General features: G+C 43.9%; 1 protein-coding gene across 5 annotated transcripts in view; it reads right to left on the bottom strand.

Annotated features, from left to right (window-relative positions):
• Nucleotides 1–21,317, bottom strand: part of ABCC4 (ATP binding cassette subfamily C member 4 (PEL blood group)) — a 323,862-nt gene that overhangs the window by 201,721 nt on the left and 100,824 nt on the right. For 4 of the 5 annotated variants that reach the window (XM_064269981.1, XM_010589388.3, XM_023547267.2 and 1 more), the window contains 5 exons: nucleotides 20,686–20,849; nucleotides 18,910–19,035; nucleotides 16,950–17,199; nucleotides 5,930–6,031; nucleotides 448–537 (listed from right to left, as the gene is read on the bottom strand). In XM_064269981.1, coding sequence (XP_064126051.1) covers nucleotides 448–537; nucleotides 5,930–6,031; nucleotides 16,950–17,199; nucleotides 18,910–19,035; nucleotides 20,686–20,849 — 732 coding nt within the window. The remainder of the gene's footprint in view (nucleotides 1–447; nucleotides 538–5,929; nucleotides 6,032–16,949; nucleotides 17,200–18,909; nucleotides 19,036–20,685; nucleotides 20,850–21,317) is intronic. The other variant, XM_064269982.1, reaches the window with a different exon arrangement.

Genomic DNA, 21,317 nt, shown 5'->3' with positions numbered 1-21,317 from the left:
AGTGTGCATTGACTTGAGTTGGAGAAGTCACAGGGAGAAACACGGAAGGCTTCTCAGAAGGACCTTCACAACCTCCAGACGCTCTGTAGCATCTAGGGCAGATCTGACGAAAAGAAGTCCCCACTTTCTCGGTCATCCCATCCCTGGGTACTGGTCACAAAGTGAGTTCCTTCACTGAGATACCTAACTAGTAGACAAGGGTTTCCCAATAGCGCAGCCGGGAAAATGTAACACCCATTACCCAGACTTATTTGCCTACGTAATTTTGTTGCAAAACTAATGTTTCATGGAACCCACTTTGGGCAATGCCATTTCAGATATACCCAATTCAAAATCATGCTAAACATAGCTTTGGGCTCAAACCCAAGACCCAAGAATTTAACATGGGATGTGATGTGGCATCACGCTGCGACGTGGCATCATGCTGCGACAAGGCACTGAACTTACCTTTCCTGCTCCTACGGGTCCAACCACGGCCAGCAATTCACGGGGTCTGACAGTGAAGGAAAGGCCTTGCAAGGTTGGGGTTTCGGATGCCTACAAGTCAAAGTTTGCAAAAATGGGCCCATTTCAAAAAAAGTAACACAAGTCACTTCAAAGAGAGAGAAAAATAACACAGCAGTCATGAGTACATAACCACAACTCATGTCTTATTCCATCCCACTTTAAGAAATTGTCTTCTGAAGCCCCTTTTAGTCCAATCCAGTTTCTCTGTCGGGTTTGAAGTACTGTTCAAAGGAAATTCCATTCTTCTAACCAGATTCCCACATGAACCAAAAAAAAAAAAAAGAAATAAACCACACCCAAGGCCTTCGAGTCGATCCAACTCATAGTGACCCTACATGAACCTTATATGACCCCATATGAACACCACTCTAGATATCCACAGAATTCACGTAGCAAAAATGACAAGGCAACCTTCTTGAAATGGGAGCTTCTTGGTGCACAGTAAATTACTGAAATAACATTCTTAAGAAGGATATTAAGTTCGGTGGGTTTCGAATCATTAGTAAGTTTTCATTACGAGCCTTGGCTTTTAACTATTTCATAACCTCCACAAGGTGGCGCCATAAGTACATGGCTTGCCTGGCCCTTTACTGATAAACTATTTGAAATCTCCACTAATCTCTCCCTTTTCACTTGATAAAGAATCAATCTCAGCAGAAGAATACACTTCACATTATAAAGTCACTGAGCAAATAAACAACTACAACAGTGGGTCATAATGTAACCAGAGTCTTAACAATCTACACGTTTTAAGAAAAAGAGATTTAAAGGTTCACCCGGCATTTTCGGGTTTTCTCAACTGAGTGATCAGAAACTGATGAAAAAGCTAATGTTTTTTACATAAATCAAAAATTCCCACTAACTGCTAATGTTAAAAAAAAAAAACTAAGTGTTACAGTTTCTCCATTGTTTACTCTTTAAGAGTTCACACCAAATAATTAACTTCTTCTACACAGAACTTTCAAATATTAGAAAATCAATTGGAAGGATTACAGTGTGCGTGGGCTGGGGGGTGGGGGGTTAGCAGAGCAAGGGGACCAAAGCGAGAAGGTTTTCCTTTTCCCGTTCAATCACCACCAAATACTCTGAATCACCTATTTTTTAAGCCAACGTCAGATGGCATAAATAAATAAAAAGGATGGTTTTAAACTGAGTACACAATCTCAAGAGTTCCATCTGCCAACCAGAATAACTTTTGTCTAAACCCAGATGTCAGAACCATTAAAAGATAGTTAAATGTGGAAATTGAGGGGAAAAAAGCTGCTATCTGGGGATAATTCTGAATGGGCTTTATTATATTTAGTGGTTAAGAGCTCGGCTGCTAACCAAAAAGTCAGCAGTTCAAATCCACCATCCCCTCCTTGGAAACCCTATGGGGCAGTCCTACTCTGTCCTACAGGGTAACTGGGAGTTAGAATGAACTCAGTGGCAACGAGTTTGCATTGTTTTTTTTTTTAGTTTGTATTTCCCATAGGGTGGTAACAGGTGTTAGCCAAACTGGTTGCAAAACAGGTCCCCTTACCCCAGAACTTCCGTGAGTCTTGGCCAGGCAAGCCCTGTGGTTGAGAAATCTACCAAGTCTGAGCCCCAAGTCCTTTCTTCTTTAAAAAAAAAAAAAAAAGGTTCTCTTAAGAACCTCTTAAGGGGCTAGTGTTCTGCAAAACAGTCTTTGGGAAATGCTGGGTTTTTTGTTTTTTTTTGGGGGGGGGTGCTATCACAGAAAAATCAAGAAATAAACAAGGGCACAGCCCTGCCAGCTTCTGCCTTCTAGACAAGAATTCTGCAGTGCCTTAAGGCAGAGAAACGTCCTCATACGCTGCTCAGCAGGACACCCCTGCAAGACAACTGCCTGGGAAGGCAGAGGCAAGGGGCTGGGGGGAAGCTGACTTGGGCCAGCTGTGCTAACCCTGACTGCAAACACATGCTGATGTCAACCTCCTTGCAGTAAGCTCCACAGCCCCCCTCTACATCACCAGTGCGACATGTGATCCGTAAAATGTCTGAAAGACGGGGAGCCAAGGAGAAGAAATAAATGGCCTGGATGATCTTCAAAATAAAAAATTCCTCCAGAAATAACTGATTATAAAATGTCACTTACTATTACATTTAACTGCAATTAAACTAGCCCCAAAATTTAGAGGAATTATATAAACTATTTATCAAGGAGCCCTGCTAGTGCAGGGGTTAAGTGCTCGGCTGCTAACCAAAAGGTTGGTGGTTTGAACCCACCAGCTGCTCTTCAGGAGAAAGACGTGGCAGTTGGCTTTTCTGTAAACAGTACAGCCTAGAAACCCTATGGGGCAGTTCTACTCTGTAGAGGGCCCGTAAGGGTCACTATGAGTCCGAATTGACTCAACGGTACACAATAATAATGTAGAAACTATCAATAAGAAGCAGATTTTAATACGTGAAAAACATTTTTTCAAGTTTCTCCACTCCTTCCTCGATGCCTAACAACTATTACCCATTTTAATAATTTTTAATAAGCTATGATTAAAAAATAATGCTTCACCAACAAAAATCAATTTCCTGTCACCGCACCTCAGAGCTTCCTGTCAGGCCCAGCTGGTAGGTTCCTTCCCATCAGCAGACTCAGGATGGGAGCACTGCTCTAATGTCACCAGAAGAGGGCGGCATTTAACAGCTAGGGGCGCGTGGTCCCCTCCCCTCTCAGTTATCCCTGCTCTGCAGACATGTGGAACAGACAGAGGGACAAATCCACTGACACAAGTGCTGATTAGAACTTACTCTGTGCCAGACGCTGTGCTAGGCCCCGGGGACCTAGAAGTAAACAAAGCAGGCAAAAATCTCTGCCCAAGCAGGGCTTAAAGTCTCCTACAAGACCATAGCTTTAAAACTGAGAGACGGAGACCAATTCCGCTCACTTTATAAATGGGACACCCCCTCCCCCATATTGCCATCAAGTGGATTCCAACTCCTAGCGACCTGTCGGACAGAGTAGACCTGTCCCCTAGGGCTTCCAAGGGACAGCTGGCAGATAGAACTGCCGACCTTTTGGCTAGCGGCTGAATGCTTAACCACAGTACCATCAGAGCTCCAAAAATAAGACACTTTTCCAAAATATCCACCTGACTGACTATCCAGTAGAGCTGGTGATGAATCTAGGTCTTCCTCCTAACTCTCAGCCCAGCGTGTTCTTCATCCTCCCTCAGCTTCTCTCCAAAACAGCCAGATGTCTGCCCCTCACTCCCGCTCAAGGACGCTCTCAGCCATCCACTAGGCAGACCTCATCTAATTATACCCTAGGGTCATAATCATCCCATAGGCAAGGCCGAGAAAATAGAACGGGGTGCTCTGTACTACAATATAAACTTCAAAAAAAAGTGCAGTAACATGTTACTAAGTTCTTGGGGTAAAAATTAAACAGCTCCTCCTACAGTGTTGTGTGTCAGTAATGGGTCATACAATGTGTGCGTTAGCTAGCTCAGGGCCTTCTCTAGCACACGCAGCATCCACACAGTCCCTGCTTCCGTAACGGAACTTTAATGGTGCTTTCTACATATCCCTAAAGTTTATTATGATGGGAAATGCCAACCAGGAGGAAAATCTACTGTGTCAAAAGCTAGGGAGAAGTTTCTGTGTGAGTTTCAGTGTGCAAAAGGTACAACGATGTAGTTGTATACATTTGAGGACATGCTATGGTTTTGCTGGTTAACATAAAAAATTTATTTATTTATTTATTTATTTTTTTTGGCAGGCATTAAATCAGAATTAGGCAAACACAATGCAGGCAGCACAATACTTGGGCTCACGGGCATGAAAAGAAAGTCTATAGAGTTTCAAAGGAGCCCTCGTGGCACACTCAGCTGCTAACCCAAAGCATGGCGGTTCAAACCCACCAGTCACTGCAGCAGAGAAAAGACCTGGCGATCCGCTCCTGTAAAGGTCACAGCATAGGAAATGCTGTGGGAGCAGTTCTACTCTGTCATAAAGGGCTGCTGTCAGTTGGAATCCACCTGAGGGCACACGAGTTTCTACAGCTGCACCACCAACACTCTGGCCACTAGGGGGAGCCAGAGTAGAGCGATGGGAAGGTACACTGGTCAAGGGCCAGTTGGCTCTCAGCAAGGCTCCCTGCCCTTCCCCTGCTATGTTCTATGGCAGACTCTCTGGGCGTCAGCTCCTGCAAACTTCATTTCCCAGGCTCCTTTGCAAACACAAGTTCAGACATGGACAGCACTGGTCTGAGACCGGGAAGTGGGCTGGTATCTACCCCACCAGCACCTCACACCCACTTCAAGCAGTCTCTGTCACAGTGGCTGGGTCCGCTCCACAGTCCTAATGCCCACAGCACAGCCCTGCCCTCTGTGGTCCCAACTCATGCCAGCAGCTCTGGCTCTTGGGTTCTGTTCCCACCAGGTGGCCCTCTGGTAGATACCACCTCCTTCATCCCTAGGGGTAGCAGCAGCTTCCTGCTGTTGGTAACCTCTGGTTGGCTCACCACCTACTCATCACCATTGTAACTGGTTCCCTGTGTGACCTGCCCTCTCCCAAACTACAACTGCGTGGTGTGGGTCCCATTTTCCTGACCAGACCCAGACTGACACAGGTGGGCTTGTGCACAGGACCACGGACTCAGGTGAGGAAAGACCGTGAGTTGTGGATAAAGTGGATGTGTTGAGTCTGCAGGTCGAGAACATCTCGAGAGTGGCCCTGTTGCTTTTTCCCGCTTGCCTAAATGTCATAAATAAACCAAGAATGAGAAAATCCTTGCTGTTCCCCCTATCCTCCTGCCAGCTTGCCACACACTGAAATCCCTGAGTTGGGAATCAGTGGAGCTTGCTCTGCCGGCTGCTCCCTCCTCACTGCCCCGACCATCACCAAAGAAGGCAGCACCACCCACAGGCTTACAACAGGGGAGCCCCCTCACCCCGCAGCAAAAATGTGAGTCAGGGGCTTTTCTCAACATGTAATAAGATGATCTGATAACATGAAGGTAACAACGTGCACTGTTTCCCCAAAGCCTCTCACCTGTAATGCTTTATCATTGTAGTCATCAGCTAACCTATTCAGTCAGTCCTTTAAACACTTTTCAGCTAGTCTGTCCAATCAGTCAGTCCTTTAAACACGTTTCAGCTACTCTGTCCAATCCTGTAAATGCTAGCATTACAAATGTCTAAACTTACGTACATTAACTTCAAAATAAGGTAACAATTCGCAAGTTTTTGTTTTTTTTTGAAGATGAGGGAACACACAACTTGTCAAATACCGTATGCTGATTTTATACTTAATCGCTATTAACTGAAATGTTTATTTCCAATTTTGAAAGAATTTTTAGAGCATAAGAACTTTCACAGCATTAAATGAGCCAGTCACATTTCATATCATGTACTGGAATTCTGCAGTGAATCAATGCCATCAGTTGTCAGCGGTAATGACCTTGTGACGGAGGGTTTGTTACCTTATCCCAAAAAGCAGTAAAATCCTGGACATGCACTATCGTTTTACCATCTGACGGCAGCCGAGTGTTGCGCTGTGATAGCTCGTCAAGCAACAGAAAGTTCTAGAGGAAAAGGAAAAATAAAGATTGCTTAAACTGCAGAAATAAAATCACAAGTGGAAATAACTGCTTTCCCGGAATTCACAACATAAAATGTTATACAGGCTCATTATGATTTTACCGATGTATTTAAAGTGTTCATACATATCAGGACATGCTTAGTATGCATATAAAAATCCAAACCCACTGCCATTGAGTCAATTCTGACTCATAGCTACCCTACAGGACAGCGTAGAACTGACCCACAGGGTTTCCAAGGAGCTCCTGGTGGATTTGAACTGCAGACCTTTAGGTTAGCAGCTGTAGCTCTTAACTACTGTGCAACCAGGGATCCTAACACGCACATACACACACACACACACACATACAAGAGCATGAGTGAGTAAGTGAGTTAGTGGCCACAAGGAAACTGTCTGTCTTTCTCAATGAATGCACTGGTTTCTCCCTAAAGTACTACTCCAAACTGGTACACATTTAGAATCCAGACATATTTATTGTTCTATTCTGGTGGTACAAACAATACACATTGGAGTTGCTAGGATGTGATTCAATAAATACTGACTGAATCCTCGTCATGCACCAAGGCCTGTGTAGATGCGGGAACACAAAAATGAAACCATTCCCAGGCCTTCAGGACAAGTACTGAATGGAAGACTAATGCCAAGGACACCCAGTGAAATCCCTCGCTCTGCTCATCTGTACTTTGTGCCCTTTGGCTAAATGCTTAGGTTCATTCTGCTTTTCTTCTGTGTGTCAAATCACCACCCATCTGTCCGTTTGTCCTACTGTGGTGACTTGCATGTTGCTGCGATGCTGGAAGCTATGCCACCAGTATTTCCAACACCACCCGGGTCACCCATGGTGGACAGGTTTCAGTGGAGCGTCCAGTCTAAGAGAGACAAGGAAGAAAGGCCTGGTGATCTACTTTCCAAAAATTAGACAATGAAAACCTTACGGATCAAAACAGAACACTGTTCTATTCACTTGCTTTGGACGTGTCTTCAGGAAGGGTCAATCGCTACAGAAAGACATCATGTTTGGTGAAGCAGAGGCCAAGGAGGGCGAGGGGGACCCACAGGGAGATGGACTGCCACAACAGCTGCAGTGATGGCCTCAGACATGCCAAGGATCATGAGGACAACGAGCGACCAGGCAGCGTTTCCTTCTGTTGTACCTAAGGTCGCCACGAGTCAAGGTCAACTTGAAGCAGCAGTCGAGATAGCTATCTATCTCTCTCTCTTGGCTGGACACTGAGGTTCACCCTGCTCTTCTCCTGCGTGTCAAATCAATATATCAATAGTAGTCGTTAATGAAGAAGCCCTGGTGGCACAGTGGTTAAGCGCTCCACTGCTAACTGAAAGGTCCACAGTTTGAACCCACCAGACACTCCGCGGGAGAAGGACATGGCAGTCTCCTCTCATAAAGATTTACAGCCTTGGAAACCCTATGGAGCAGTTGTACTCTGTCCTACGGGGTTGCGACGAATTGGGATCGGTGCGACGGCTATGGGTTTGGTGTGGTTTTGGTTTGTCATTAATGATCACTTAAGTCATCATTTACAAAAAAAAAAAAAAAGTTCTTATTGAGTTTCTCTTAAAAAATATTTTATGAGCATCTTTTCACAATGACTTGTCTTTTCTCCTTAGTAATTCCACTCGCTATGAGTCAGAATCAACTCGATGGCCATGGGTTGTTGGGTTCAACAGCAAAAATGGCCACATCTCCCAATCCTTGCTATTTTCCACACTTTCCATCGAGTCAATTCCAACTCATAGAGATCCTACAGGACAGAGGAGAACTGCCCCATAGGGTTTCCAAGGCTGTACATCTTTATGGAAGCACACTGCCACATCGTTCTCCCACAGAGTGACTGGTGGGCTTGAACTGCAGACCTTTCGGTTAGCCGTCGAGTGCTTAACCACTGTGCTACCAGGGCTCCTTTTTATTTTCCACACTAGTCAACAGCTATTCAACAAATACTATTTAACTGAATAAAATAAGGTTCTGCGTGCATTACAAAACTAACATAATGACTTACAGGAAAAGTCCCTCTTGCTAGAGACAACACAATGAGATAAGCTACAGTGGTATAAAAACTTAACGAGCAACCCGTTCCACCTCCAAATACTGGGTCAAAGACTTGTGGCTCTCCTCAAAATCTGCTCTCATTCTTCTGTGGTAACAAAAACCCCCATTTTTAGCTGGGCACATGGCAACCTGGAAGGTCTGCTCTTCCATCCCCCCATTTAGCTAGGTGTAGCCATGTCACCAAGTTCAGGCCAATGGAAAGTCAAACTTTCCCGAGACCTTCCTCCACACTGCTGCCTAGGCCTTGGCATCTTCATCAAGGCAACACACAATGGAGCAGTAAGAAAGAAAAATTCTAGGTCCATAACACCATGGAGCATCATGACAGCCACAGACCCCAGCAGAAATTTTTGCATGAGAGAAAAATAAGCTACCATGTGTAAATGGCTAAACTTGTGCACCCTATAACCCAAAGGTAAAGCTGTCATGTGTTGCCATCGAGTTGGCCAAAACTCATGGCAACCCCATGTACAATAGAACAAAACGTTGCCCAGTCCTGCACCATCTTCACAATCATTAGCACACTCAAGTCCATTGCTGCAGCTGTTGTGTATCTTGAGTGCCTTCCAACCTAGGGGGCTCATCTTCCAGCACTATACTGGACAATATTCTGTTGGGATCTGTAAGGTTTTCATTGGCTAATTTTAAGATGGAGATAGCAAGTCCTTTCTTCCTATTCTATCTTAGCCTGGAAGCTCTGCTGAAACCTGTCCACCATGGGTGACCGTGCTGGTATTTGAAATACTGGTGGCATAGCTTCCAGGGTCATAGCAACATGCAAGCCACCACAGTACAACAAACTAATAAACAAAGCTAATCCTAACTAATATAGAAGGTAACTGAAACAAGCATGTGAAAACGTGTGAGAAAGAGAAAACCACACACAAAGAAGTCATCTACCACTCTGAAACCTGTAAACATCCTTAAGTCCTTCAAATTCTTGTCTATCACTTCACAAAGCTATAATTTGACTGTAATTTTCTATTTCAAAAGAACAGCTGTAAAACATGAATATGAAAACACTTCCAGGTAGGAAAAGTTGTGAACGGTACATCCACTCCTTCCTACGTGTTTCTCTCAAAGACCCCGCTGGCAGCTGTCTTCCTTCACTTATCCACCCACCCAGCCTTACTAAGAACCTGTATAGGATTGGGCATTGCTGTTTCTACCTGCTGCCAAGGCCGTGTCCAGGAAGGAGGTACAACACAGACACACAAGTCTGATGACGCTTCTGCAGACTTTAAACCCCCAGCTTGTCTGACTTCTCTCTCCACTCCACCTCCACCTCTCCCATAGTCCACTAGATACCAACTCTTGCCTATTTTACCACAATTCACCTCTCTCCCCAATTTTTCATTCCTCTTGATACAACCCAATTTCAAAATCTCACTTGCTACCTCGTGTCTGAAATACTGACGCAATTTTCCGTGGGTGTCTCTGTATCTCCTGGTTCCTTCCCAGCACTCCCCAGCACGACTGAACCTATCCCAAACACCACTCCCTAACGATCTTCTTAGATCACCTCTGATAAAGTCCACCATGTTCAAAGCCCTTCAGTGATCCCTCAGCATCTAAGCCCACACTCCCAAATGGCCTTTCCCTTCATCCTGCCCATCACTAGGAGCTCACCTCAAATGCTAATCCTACTGGGAGCCAGTTCAGAAAGCACCCAGCTGGTACTGACCTCTCCACCTCTGAACTCCCATTGGGCTACTAGAGGATGCAGGCTGTGTCATTCACACACCTGTACTCACAACCACAGTCCCAACTCCAATAACACAACGCCTCACACTGAGGTGCACATCACAGATACTTATCAAATGAGTGAACAACAGACTGCACAGCTGGGTTTAATCAAATCATTAACTACATTGCTACAGCTTCACATGGTGTGAGTCAGCACAACAAGGTCCAAGTTACATATGCTATAAATCTTGTCTGAACAGAATAAAATTCTGACTTTTAGCTTATGACCAAAAGACATAAAATTCAATATTCAGTGATACCTATCAGAACACTAATTCTCCAACTTTCAAAAAAAAAAAATCCTATGAAGTGAGGATGTAAATCTCTTGCTTATTAACAATAGGTCAGGTGGAGAAAGAAGTTACAATCTTCCAGCAGTTAAATCAGACTCCGTTCAGCACACAAACAGCTTGTAACGGTGCCAGGAGTGCCGGCTGGGTTTTTCCCAAGTCGTCAGGCTGATGAAACAGCTGAAATGAAATTGCCGTTACGGCAGAGAACTGCATTCCCAGAACCGGTCACGCGGCAAAGCACCAGCCATCAGTACTCGCGCCACACAGACTGACTTCAGAGCGGCTGGGAGGCAGAAACTTCAGCGGCTTTCGTTAACAACATAACCTCAGAGACGCACTTTACTGGATGTAGGAGTCACAGAAGACTTTCAGTGCTTTGAAGTTAAGAGGAGATCTGCTATAATCCTATTGGACTTGTTCAATGCCATGACCATCCGTCTTCTTTCCTTACTAAGAGAAAAACAGAGGGAACTTCTTGGACCTATAGCTTCACAATAAATCCTTATTTTCTGTACACAGAGAAAAGGAAATGGAAAAGTACGTGTAAACTAGAAGCCGCTACATTACAAAGCCCAATGTAGGTTTACCCTGTGGGTGTGTGCCGCAGCACCACATCAAAGGCGGTGGAGAGCTCCAAAAATGGTGTTACTGGAGATCATCCAACATGGTCCAATCTACTGATTCCCAGGGAGCTGAGAACAGCGCTGCAGCAGGCTTAAAGAAGACAACTAAACTCTGTGTGCTTAACAAGCTTCTAATCTCCTCGCCTAGTTCTGATTATCTGGTCAGATACCTGGCAGACCTTTTCCTCCTCTCCAGCTACCATCTTCACCTTCGAAGCGCACATTAACCCATGAGGCAGGGAAAGGAAGACGAGTGGACAGCAGATGGGTCACTGTGTGGGCTGCCTAATACCTCTGCTAGCTGAGCAGGAAAGGAGGCTGGAGCCAGCATACGGCCCCTCGCATGACTTAGAGCAACCCGCTGGGTATTTCACAAGCAGCCCTAACTCCAAAATCAAATTCATGATCTTCTCCTTCCCAAATCTGGTCCACTTCTAGTAATCCGTATTTCAATCAATTCAGGTGATTTTGCAGCCAGAAAACAAAAGCACCCCAACCAGGATCCCTCCTTCTACCAAGACAGGCTCCTGAGCAGTTCTCAAATCTGTCAAGTCTCTTCATTTCTCCCTAGTCCAAACACATCATCTTCCTCCAGGTGCATTAGCCTCTTGACATATCTCCCTCCCTCCCCTACTCTGGCCGCCTCCATCCCAATCCTGAAGCTGCAGCCAGGGCGAGCTCTGGGAAAGCTCAGATCCTTTATACTGACTGCAGGGTCTGCGCAGTGCCCTGCCAGTGCCTCAGCACTCTGCTGGGCAACCAGACCCACCCACAGACGTTCTGGGTTCCTCCAATACATGGATCTCCTTCTTGGGTACTAAGGGCTTTTGTCACATAATTACCTCCATGAAAATGCAAACCGTCAGCCTCTTGCCTCCTCAACCCTCCCACCCCCCAGCAACCCAGCCCCCACAGCCACTCTCCCCACAAAATCCTGTTACTTCTTCAGTCTTTCCAGGAAGCCCCCCCCTCCGCCCCAAAATTATATCAGAGCCTCTGTCAAAGCACCTTGTAATACCTCAGGTTTTTCTTCCAAGGACTTACATACACATACATTGACAGTGAGTTTAATTATTTGATGATTTCTTTTCCCCACTTGATATACATAAATTCTGAGTGGAAGGGGACTCTGTGGATTTTGCTTACTATTATAAGAAGCACCTAGCATGGTGCAGGCTTAAAGGTAGGTGGTCGATTATTTTGTGGAATAAGTGACTGAATGAATAAATTCCAAGAATTGCCCCAGAAAGCCCAGCACAGACCAAGAGAGGTCTGTGCCTTTGTGTTCTTCCTCTTAATTTATTTTAAATCTTAAGTGGTTCCAATGTCTTCTCTGTTTACTACACACATTTTGGCTTTGTGGGGGGTGGGGGGGGGTGTTATTTTTCCTCAACTAGGGGAATATTTCCCAAACTTTGCATATTTTTAGGCGTACTGGAACACTTACTAAAGACACAGATACTCTGGGCCCCAGCCCAGACCCAGTGACTCAGAATCTCCAAGATGTGATAATTTACTTGTAATAAGCACTCTCAAGGGATTCTGATGAAGAAGGGGCCACATCTTAAAATACATTATAGAATCAATTCAGGTTGGAATACAAAGGCTAGGAGCTAAAATTTAAAAAAAAATTTCAACTTCTTCACCACCACAGTGAAGCAGTTGGCTGGGCTTACACTAACACTTTTTTTTTTTTAAACCATTCTTATTTTCTGCCACTCATACTACCTTTACTGAAGATAAAACAGTACAATACTACTGAACACAGATCTAAAGCCGTAGGCCAGCCTTCCTGTCAGAAATAACACTCTGGGCAAGATCCAGGTCCCCTGTGTTGAGACTCACCAAGGTCCAGCACTGCAGAAATGCTGAACTTGAACTTGTTCCCTCACTCAGCATTTCTCTGGCTTCTAATACAGGCTGGGCCACATGAGTCCATCTCTGTTGTGTGCCAGCCTAACCCTGTCAAGATCTAACTATTTTCTGCTTTGAATTTTTTTTTTTTGGATACCATGTGTTTTCAGTAATGGGAAACATGCTGAGTCATGGAGTATGTTTAAAGTCTTGGTTAATAATACGAATTTTGAGAATTACTATGAGGGAATAAATGGTTACCATAAAACTCAAGGGGTTCTTGGGTGTCGTGACTGGTGGGTGTCCGTCTTTCCCACAGGTCATGGGCACCTTCCATTAGGCTACATAGGGAACCTTTGGTTTTCCAAATATCACACACACACATATACACACAAAACCTATCAAGGCTCTCTAACCATCACACTGGAAACCATAAATATGCTTACAAAGCTTACCTAGCTGTGCAGAGGCCAAAAGAGACGAAAGTTTTACCCACTCACTCTTCCTGGATACACTACCTCACATTCAAGCCTGATACCCCAGCTACTTTGTTTCAACGAATGTTTCTTTCACCTTTCACCCTTACATAAGTCCCCACCGGAGAGCAGCAAATGCTTTCAGTGAAAAAAGACTCCCAAGAAATCTGAGAGCTAGAAAAAGTGGGTGGACAACAGTATAGCCCAGCGACCCTAAAAAGGCTATTCCTGTGACTGTTGTTTCCATCGATCCGAAATTTGCTTGGTGCCATTACATACCCAATATGGGGCCAGACACTATGCAAAAGAAATACCAGACACGGTCACTACTGTAGAGGGGTTTAGACAACCCCTGGGGAGTCAGAATTAACACACCTGAAACGAAGCTGAGCTCTGCAGTACTGGCCTTGAACCCCACTGGAAGCTCACTGTTAGGGACTGAATTGTGTCCTTTCAAAACATGTGCTGGAACGCTAACCTCCATACTTGTGGATATAATCCCATTTAGGAATGGGCTTTTCTGTGTTATGTTAAATGAGGCCATCAGTGTAGGGTGTGTCCTAAACACAATCACTTCTGACTTATAAAAAGACCAGGACAGACAAAGAAGCAAGCACAGTCAAGGGGGAGATAGATGTCAGGTAAAGACCACCAAGGAACCCACGAATACTGGGAGACAAGGACCTTCCCCAGAACTGACATAGTGAGAACCTTCCTCTAGTGCTAGTGCTCTGAATTTGGACTTCTAGCCTCATAACTGGGAGAAAATAAATTTCTGTTCTTTAAAGCCACTCACTTGCGGTATTTCTGTTATAGCAATGCTAGGTAACCAAGACACCCGTGAACAGAAAGATAAGCATGAATAGAAGAGCTATCAGAGGATCATGTGAGCAGGCCAGTGGTCAACTCAATCTTTGCTTAAATCAAGGACAGAAAAGGCAGCAACCCATGGGGCCAAACACAGACCCAAAAGTGGCGATGAATGTGGGACGTAAGAGAGACAAGCCATTCCACCAGAGTGGAGGGCCGTGCGCTAGGAAACACACACAGGAGGGGCTCTTAGAGCTTTGACTCAGTAGGAAGCAGGGGCCCTTTGAAGGATTTTAGAATAAGGCTACATAACTAAAACAACACTTAAGGAAAAATTCCACATGCCAGAAGGTTACCAAGAAGGCAATGTAGCAATGATTAAGAAACCAGGGCTTTGGGTAGAATGACAGATGGAAGCTCTATCATTTACAAGCTATGTGAGGATGGGCAAGCTATTTAACCTATGATAGCAATCTGTTTCTTTATCTGTACAGTGGGGATACCTCCACTTATCAAATTCATTGTTATGAGGATTAAATGAGAGATGTGTAAAGGCTTCCAAGAGTGCCTCATCCTTAGTAAGCACTGGCACAAGCAATAAAACCTAGTGACAGCAACACTAACAAAAATTACAATGGAAGACAATGTATGGGAAAGGGAAGAGTACTTGAAGCACTTACTGATGAAGATCAAAGACCACAGCGTTCAGTATGGATTACACAAAAAGAAAACAAAAATTCTCACAACTGGACCAATAAGCAGCATCGTGATAAACAGAGAAAATACTGACGTTGTCAAGGATTTCATTTTACCTGAGTCTACAATCAACACAAGAAATCAAGTCATGTACTACACTGGGCAAATCTGCTGCAAGAGATGTCTTTTAAGTGTTAGAAACCAAAGATGTCGCTTTGAGGACTAAGGTGCACCTGACTCAAGCCATGGTGTTGCAATCGCCTCACATGCATATGAAAGCTAGACAAAGAATAAGGAAGACCAAAGAACTGATGCCTTTGAATTATGGTGTTGGTGAAGAATGCCGAATGGACTGCCAGAAGAACGAAGAAATCTGTCTTGGAAGACATACAACCAGAATGTTCCTTAGAAGCAAAGACGGCGAGACTTCATCACATATACTTTGGACATGTTGTCAAGAGGCATTAGTCCCTGAAGATGAACGTCATGCTTGGTAAAGTAGAGGGTCAGCAAAAGAGAGGAAACCAGTCAACGAGATGGACTGACACAGTGGCTGCAACAATGGGCTCAAGCATAGCAACGACAACGATTGTGATGATGGCGCAGGACCAGGCCATGTTTCATTCTGCTGTACATGGGGTCGCTATGAGTTGGAATCAACTCACCGGCACCTACCACCACCATCACCACCATCTGGAAAAGCTTTACGGTGCACTTAGAATGATGCTAAAGTCAAAGTATACACCTAAATTGTTTTTTTTTTTTTTTTAAGATATGACGGTAAATAAAAGAAATTTTATTGAACTACATGAATCACCTCTTATCAATGTTGCATGCAGCCCTCATCAGAAAGAATGCTAGACTTGAGGGACCACCACTGACTCAGTATGACAGATCTGTTTTAAGAGTATATTTTTTTATAACATAGAAACTTGATAATAAATGTTTTAGTTTTTATGCCAATGCCAAAAAAACACAAAAGAAAACGACATCCACTGTCATCCAGCTTCACTATCAGCACCTCCAGAACCCGTTACTGTCAAGTTGGACTTGTGGAGACCCTGTGTGCATCAGGGTAAAACTGTGCTCCATAGGGCTTTCAGTGGCTGCTTTCTCGGAAGTAGATGCCCAGGTCTTTCTTCCGAGGTGCTTCTGGGTGCACTCGAACCTCCAACCTTTCAGTTGGCAGCCGAGTACATTAACCATTTGCACTATCCAGGGACTGTTCTGTGTTCATTACAGATCTATGACTGGGTAGCCATCACTATTGAGAACCAGGGACAAAACAAACTAGATTTTTTTTTAAAGCCAAGATACTCAAGGTCACACCCAGGCCCCCTCATGGAACCACCATATCTTTAGACCAATTCACTCACACAAGACTCGGGCACCCACTGCATGGTAGGGCCTTACGCAAATTAGCTACCCCACAGTAATTAAAAAAAAAAAAAAATTTTTTTTTTTTAGGGGAGAGCTAATTAGGAGCCCTGGTGGCACAATGTTTAAGCACGCAGCTGCTTACTGCTAATGAAAACGTCAGTGGTTCGAACCTGCCCAGCAGCTCCTCGAGAGAAAAACTTGGCAATCTGCTCCCGTAAAGATTACAGCCTAGAAAACCCTACGGGGCAGTTCCAGTCGTTCTAGTCTGTCACACAGGGTTGCTATGAGTCGGAATCGACTTGAGAGCACATTTAGGACAGGGAGACAGTACATATGGTGGGAATTGACAAATGAGAAAGGAAGAGACCTGCTAGAAATGGGTAAGGAAAATGAAACGTCAAGGAGGAAAAGACAGAGATCTAAAATGTGTAACAGGAATCAACAAGGAAAGCATCTCTAGAGGAGAGAAACCATTTTTAAACAGAAGTAACCAGGTAAGGCTGAGTCCGTTCTTTCTGCTCACAGAGCGGGGACCATCCAGCAAGTGACCTTTCCTTCCCAGCCCAGAAAAGAATCCTGCTTAACTCAGAACCGTACACAGTCACTACCAACTCATTCAAATTAGAATGAGGTGAAATGTTTGCTTTCCCTGGGTTTAGACATTTTAGTCTCACCCGCAGCTTCTTGTACCTCAAGAGCCCTGTGGAGCTGCTATTTATACTGCTGGCTATAAATGATCAGCAAGTCTCACGTTACTTTTAGTATGCTCTACCTAAGAAGACGGGAAAGTACATAAAACATTCTGGAATGTTTGGAAGTTTTGGCATGAAAGACTTAAATTTCACTTAGCTGGAACATGGCATAAACCTGAATTTTGTGGTGACGCTAACTAAAACAAGGCATTATTGTACTTAGAATCCACCTAAAACTTTAAAAAGGTGCTTGTTCACCAGACCTTGATCCTTCGGATGCTGACGATTGCCTCCGACACCCTCTCGATGGCCGCGGGGAAGAAGAGGGTGACAGTCAACCGCACCGCCCCGTAGAGCGTCATGGCAGCAAACACACGGCTGGCTGTGATCACGTTGCCAAGGAGCACATAGGTGGTGAAAGTCACAAACACGATGATTTTGCCCGCAACAAAAAACGATGCCAAATTCATTCCTCTAAGGTAGGAACTTCTAAGAACCTTGGAGATTTCCTTCCTGAAAAAGACAGTAGAATAAAGGTTTGTAAGGAAGCACTGGCATCAAAGCCATGAATTCAAGGGCCTTTACATGTGACCCCTTTCTAGACAATGATACAGATTAAAACAACTGTCCCTTACATCACAGCAATAATCCACAATACACTCAATGCTTCAACACAAGGACCGTGCAAACCCCTCAATCCCATTTCGTTTACTGAACTTAAAAAAAAAAAAAAAAGAGATGTTTAATGTCTAAGTTTCATAGTTTGGGTCAGTCAGATTTGGTGAGAACATTTATTCAGCAAAGATCCACAAACATACATTCTGTGCCAAGCACCTCACTAGTGACAGAGAGATAAGGAACAGCTGAACGCTCTAGGAGGTCATGAACTCACTGGAGAAGACAGGGAACAACCTAAAAATGTGAGACACCGAGACACGTGACAGAGGTAGCTACACAGGGTCCCGTGAGGGCAGAGATGAGGCCCGTGACTCAGCACGGTGGAGTCAAGGAGGCTGGAGGAGAATGAAGAGGGGAGCTTATGCGCACGCAAAGGTGAGATGTGGAAAGGTGTTAGAGAATTGTAAGATGAAACTATGCACTGGAGGGTAAAAATCAATCAAATATTTAAACCAAAACCTAAAAAAAAAAAAAAAAAAATAGTAAAAACACAAAGCAAAACAAAAACGAACAGTATTTCCACAGCTCTGTTTGGGATGAACAATACTTTGATTCAAATAGTTCGGCTCAAGACAGGAATACCCCATCTTTGATCTTCCTATCTGTGCCAAATGAACACGTTGTTATTAGGTGCCTTCGAGTAAATTTTCGACTCATAGCAACTGCGCGTGACAGAGTAGAACTGCTCCACAGGGTTTTCTTAGCTGTTATCTGTATGGTAGCAGACTGCCAGGTCTTTCTCCTGCCCAGAGGCTGGCTGGGTCCAATCCACCACCCTTTTGGTTAGCAGCTGAATGCTTAACCATTTCCCACCAAGGATCCTTTAAATGAACATAAATTATAATTTTTATTTTAAATGACATCTCCTCAAATTCTAACATCTTGCAATTGTTGCTTATTTGGAATATGGGTTATTAAGAATCATTTTAAATTTCCTTTTTGTATTAGTAAAAAGTAAATATACTCTCTGTTTTAAGAACATGGTAAATGCTAGAAATGATATATCATGCTATTCTACTTAACCCTACTGCTAAATACAGGTGGTGGGTGGGAGGGAGAGTATTTAAATTCACAATACGAAAACATCACAAAGCTTCTAATACCACGCCTACTCCTCACTTATCGACTATTTTATCCGACATTTCACATTTACGACAATAGTAAAAAATCTATTATCCGACTATTCTGTGCGTTAACGAAGTACTTCTGGCAGTAATGAACGCTGAGGTACAAAACGACAGTAACAGTGGCTGTGATGGTTAAGGTTATGTGTCTACTTGGCTGGCCCATGATTCTCAGTGATTTGGCAGCTATGTAATGATGTGATATGGCAGTTACGGATGATGTAATTTGGCAGTTATAAATGATGTAGTCATTCTCCATTTTTGTGAGCTGATGTGGTCATCCTCCATTTTTGTATAATACTGATTTTTGTATAATGACCTGGTCTTTGGAACCTAACCATGTTGATAAGTGAGGAGTGGGTGTAGTCAATAAAAATAGTTAAAAGTATGAAAATATGGCATGATATATACAAAATCTTACCTTCTCAAATTGGTAATGAGGTCTGCAAATGACTTTTCCCAAGCATACATTTTTATTATTCTTATGCCGGTTATAACTTCATTCATGGTCCTGATCCTGACATCCGTGAAAGTCGCAGTCTTGCTTCTAAAGGGGCATGAGACATGAGAGATGAGCCGTACGGACCCAGTCTGACTGCTCTTATCAGAGGAGGCACAGGCAGAGACCATGGATCAAATGATTCCCTAAAGCTCAGACAATGCAACCAGATCCTACTCAAAATACAAATGGAAAAAGACTTCAATTAGAAAGCCAACAATTTATCCCAATTCAACAAATATTTTGGAGAACTTGCAATATCTGCTAAGAAAGATAAGAAAATGAGTAAGACACAACCCGTCCCCTCAAGGAGCTCACAGTTGGGTGGAGAAGCAGAAGGGTACCCAAATCTAACAACAGCATAACTGTGATGTAATAAAACAGGAATGCTGTGCTGGGAGCAGAATGGGACAGGCTGTTAACTCTATTCAGAAAGGCGAAAGCATGAAAAGCTTCAGGGTACAAGTAGCATTTGAACTGGGCCTTGAAGCAACATTTTTCCAAACGGCAATGAGGAGAAAGGAAATTGCAACTAGAAAATGCCAAGAGCAAAGGTACAGAAGAATGAATTCAATGCATTCCAAACAACATAACATGGCTAGCCACCTGATGACCTTGACAATAACCTACTTCCAACCCTCTGGGACCTGCTTCCCTTCCCCATCATCATTAGGCTGCTCATCAACAGCCACTCTTCCAGCCCATGCTCGGCTAAGGGCTCCGGGTCTTTATAAAGACAATTAAGACTGACCTGGCCCTCACACAGTTTATAAAAACAACCCTCTACCCTCCGCTCCACACACATAAAAACGGCTATAACACAAACATAACAAACAATATAAATAGCTAGAGTTGGGCCTATAAACTATTTAAATTTACTGTTATTTAAGGGAGCCCTGGTGGTACAGAGGTTAAGACCTAGGCTGCTAACCTAAAGGTCAGCAGTTCAAATCCACCAGCCACTCTTTGGAAACCCTATGGAGCAGTTCTACTCTGTCCTACAGGGTCACTATGAGTTGGAATCGACTCGACAGCAACAGGTTTGGGTTTTTTAATTATTTAATAGATACCGTATTTTTACATGAATAACAACTGCCTTCTAAGTTTGCCACCTCGCCCTCCCCCCGCGAGGTGATACTTGCGAAAATAATAAATGTAGAAGGCAAGAGTTACTTGCATAAAAATATAGTAATGTTTTTATAACTTCTACATAACATAAATTCTGTTTAACCGACCAGTTGTCGTCCAGTCGATTCCGACTCATGGCGACCCCATGTGTGTCCGAGTAGAACCGTACTCCACAGGGTTTTCTACTGCTGATTTTTCATAAATAGATTGACAGGCATTTTTTCCATGGTGCCTTTGTGGACTTGAAACTCCAACCTTTTGGTTAGCAGCTGAGTGCATTAATGTTTGAAATACCCAGGGACTCCAAATTCTGCTTAAGGACACTACTTATGGGGGCTACAGGGCCTGAAAAGCTTGCTGGGAAGAGCCCATGAATGCCCCTTCACTTTTCCTGCTGAAAGATGAGCCTTCGTCTTGAGGCTGGAGGCCCACTGGCTAAGCTGGCAGAGGCTGCAACACAATCAAAGAAATACTACAAGGCAGGCATTTACTTTGTTTCTGAACTAAAGCATCGGCAGATGGTGGACGTTAGCAAATATGACATGTTTTCCAAATCAGTATTTCTCTTACCGCAGTGACGAGAACAACTTCCCGATGCAGCTCTGCAAAGGCAGAAGGATAATCAGAACTGCCATTCCAGCGAGACATGATATTCCTATCTCCATCCAGAGAAGGACAGTCACCGCGATTGCTTGCAGTGGTCCTGCCCATAGAAAGTGTAAAAAGATCGTTACCTTAAAAGAAAAAGACAAAGAGCTTTTAGGACTATATAAAGACAACACCATTAAGAACCCAGCATACAAACAATCTGGTCTGTTAAGAACAAACAGAAATTATCACAGTGAGTTTTAAACCTGGTAAAGCAAAAAAGCTAGGTATCTACTGTAGGTGAAGCCATTCAGGTGCAACAAGGAGCAGGCTTCAGGTAACTGCAGGAAGCAACTTGGCCAGCAGTGTTGGGAGAAAGATTTTGGTTTCGTCTATTCCTAAAACTTTAACCTCTTGGACACAAAATTCAGCCCCTACCTTCCCTGGGGATGTCTAGCACCCCAGGAGAGTCTGTATTATGGCACCTACCACATTCTCCAGAGAAGAAACCAAGTCGGGACCTTAGCTCATGTTTGATGAATGAATACTTGAATAAGAAGTTGTATTCAATGCACTCCTAGTACAGTAAGGACGTCTGACCAGTAGCTGGAATA

The sequence above is a fragment of the Loxodonta africana genome, chromosome 17 (genome assembly GCF_030014295.1).
Source record: "Loxodonta africana isolate mLoxAfr1 chromosome 17, mLoxAfr1.hap2, whole genome shotgun sequence".
NCBI lineage: Eukaryota > Metazoa > Chordata > Mammalia > Proboscidea > Elephantidae > Loxodonta > Loxodonta africana.
The sequence above is the reverse complement of the archived record's forward strand: the minus strand, read 5'-3'. Positions and strand labels throughout refer to the sequence as shown.